Source organism: Poecilia reticulata, linkage group LG1, assembly GCF_000633615.1.
Source record: "Poecilia reticulata strain Guanapo linkage group LG1, Guppy_female_1.0+MT, whole genome shotgun sequence".
Classification (NCBI taxonomy): Eukaryota; Metazoa; Chordata; class Actinopteri; order Cyprinodontiformes; family Poeciliidae; genus Poecilia; species Poecilia reticulata.
Genome location: NC_024331.1, coordinates 30,872,975 through 30,874,046, shown reverse-complemented (window position 1 = coordinate 30,874,046; position 1,072 = coordinate 30,872,975). Strand labels below are relative to the sequence as shown.

The 1,072-nt window shown below is 37.3% G+C and overlaps 1 protein-coding gene across 2 annotated transcripts in view; it reads left to right on the top strand.

Annotated features, from left to right (window-relative positions):
* pkd2 (polycystic kidney disease 2) overlaps positions 1-1,072 on the top strand; it is a 17,306-nt gene that overhangs the window by 7,505 nt on the left and 8,729 nt on the right. For both annotated transcript variants that reach the window (XM_008419764.2, XM_008419755.2), the window contains exons 4-5: positions 379-629; positions 734-958. In XM_008419764.2, the coding sequence (XP_008417986.2) occupies positions 379-629; positions 734-958 (476 nt within the window). The remainder of the gene's footprint in view (positions 1-378; positions 630-733; positions 959-1,072) is intronic.

Below are 1,072 nucleotides of genomic sequence, written 5' to 3'. Positions count from 1 at the left end.
TAAAATTAAATAATCACATATTTTTCCATATTTGAATTTGTATTTTGTTGTTTTAATTATTTTAGAGTTTTAAAAAAAATTTAAATTTATTTTTCTAATTAAATAAATAAATGAAACTGGTACTTTTTAATTAAATAATTTTCTATTTTTTATGTTTTGATCTTATTTTGAATTTTATATTTTAGTTTATTCGTTGCAATTAAAGTACTTATGTTTCTCATTTCTAATGTAAAATAATTATCTTTATATTTTACATTTCATTTAAATTTTTTTGTTGTTGTTTAAGAAATAAGTAAATGTTTTTCCACCAAGTTTTACATCTAAACTCCCCTTTCTGACATGCTGTGCATTAAAAACCGGGTTATTTTGCCCTTCTAGTTCACACAGGGGCCGTTCCTCGGTGGGATGTACTGGGACGTTTGGTACAACAACAACAGCCTGCCAGAGAATCAGAGCTTCATCTTCTATGAGAACCTCCTCCTCGGCGTCCCGCGCCTCCGGCAGGTCAAGGTTCGCAATGAGTCCTGCTCTGTCCACGAGGACCTTAGGGACGAGGTTCAGGACTGCTACAACATATACACCCCCAGCAACGAGGACACCGCCCCCTTTGGTCCAAACAATGGAACAGCGTTAGTTAATGCAAAATGCTGCATAAATTAAAAAATCTGTGCAAATTTAGACCTTTGAATACATGACTGTGTCCTAAATGTTTTTGTTTCTGCATGTGTGGCAGGTGGGTGTACACCACAGAGAGTGAGATGAATAGCAGCAGTTACTGGGGGCAGGTGTCTAAGTATGGAGGTGGAGGCTACTACCAGGACTTCTCTAGAACAAAAGAGGAGTCAGCCAACCGTCTGCAGTTCCTGAAAGACCACCTGTGGCTGGACAGAGGCACCAGAGCAGTCTTTCTTGACTTCTCAGTCTACAATGGAAATATAAATCTTTTCTGCATTGCCAGGTAACACTCATTCTTTGATTATCCAACGACTCACTCATTCTTTGATTACATAGCGACTCACTCATTCTTTGATTACATAGCGACTCATTCATTCTTTGTTTACATAGCGACTCA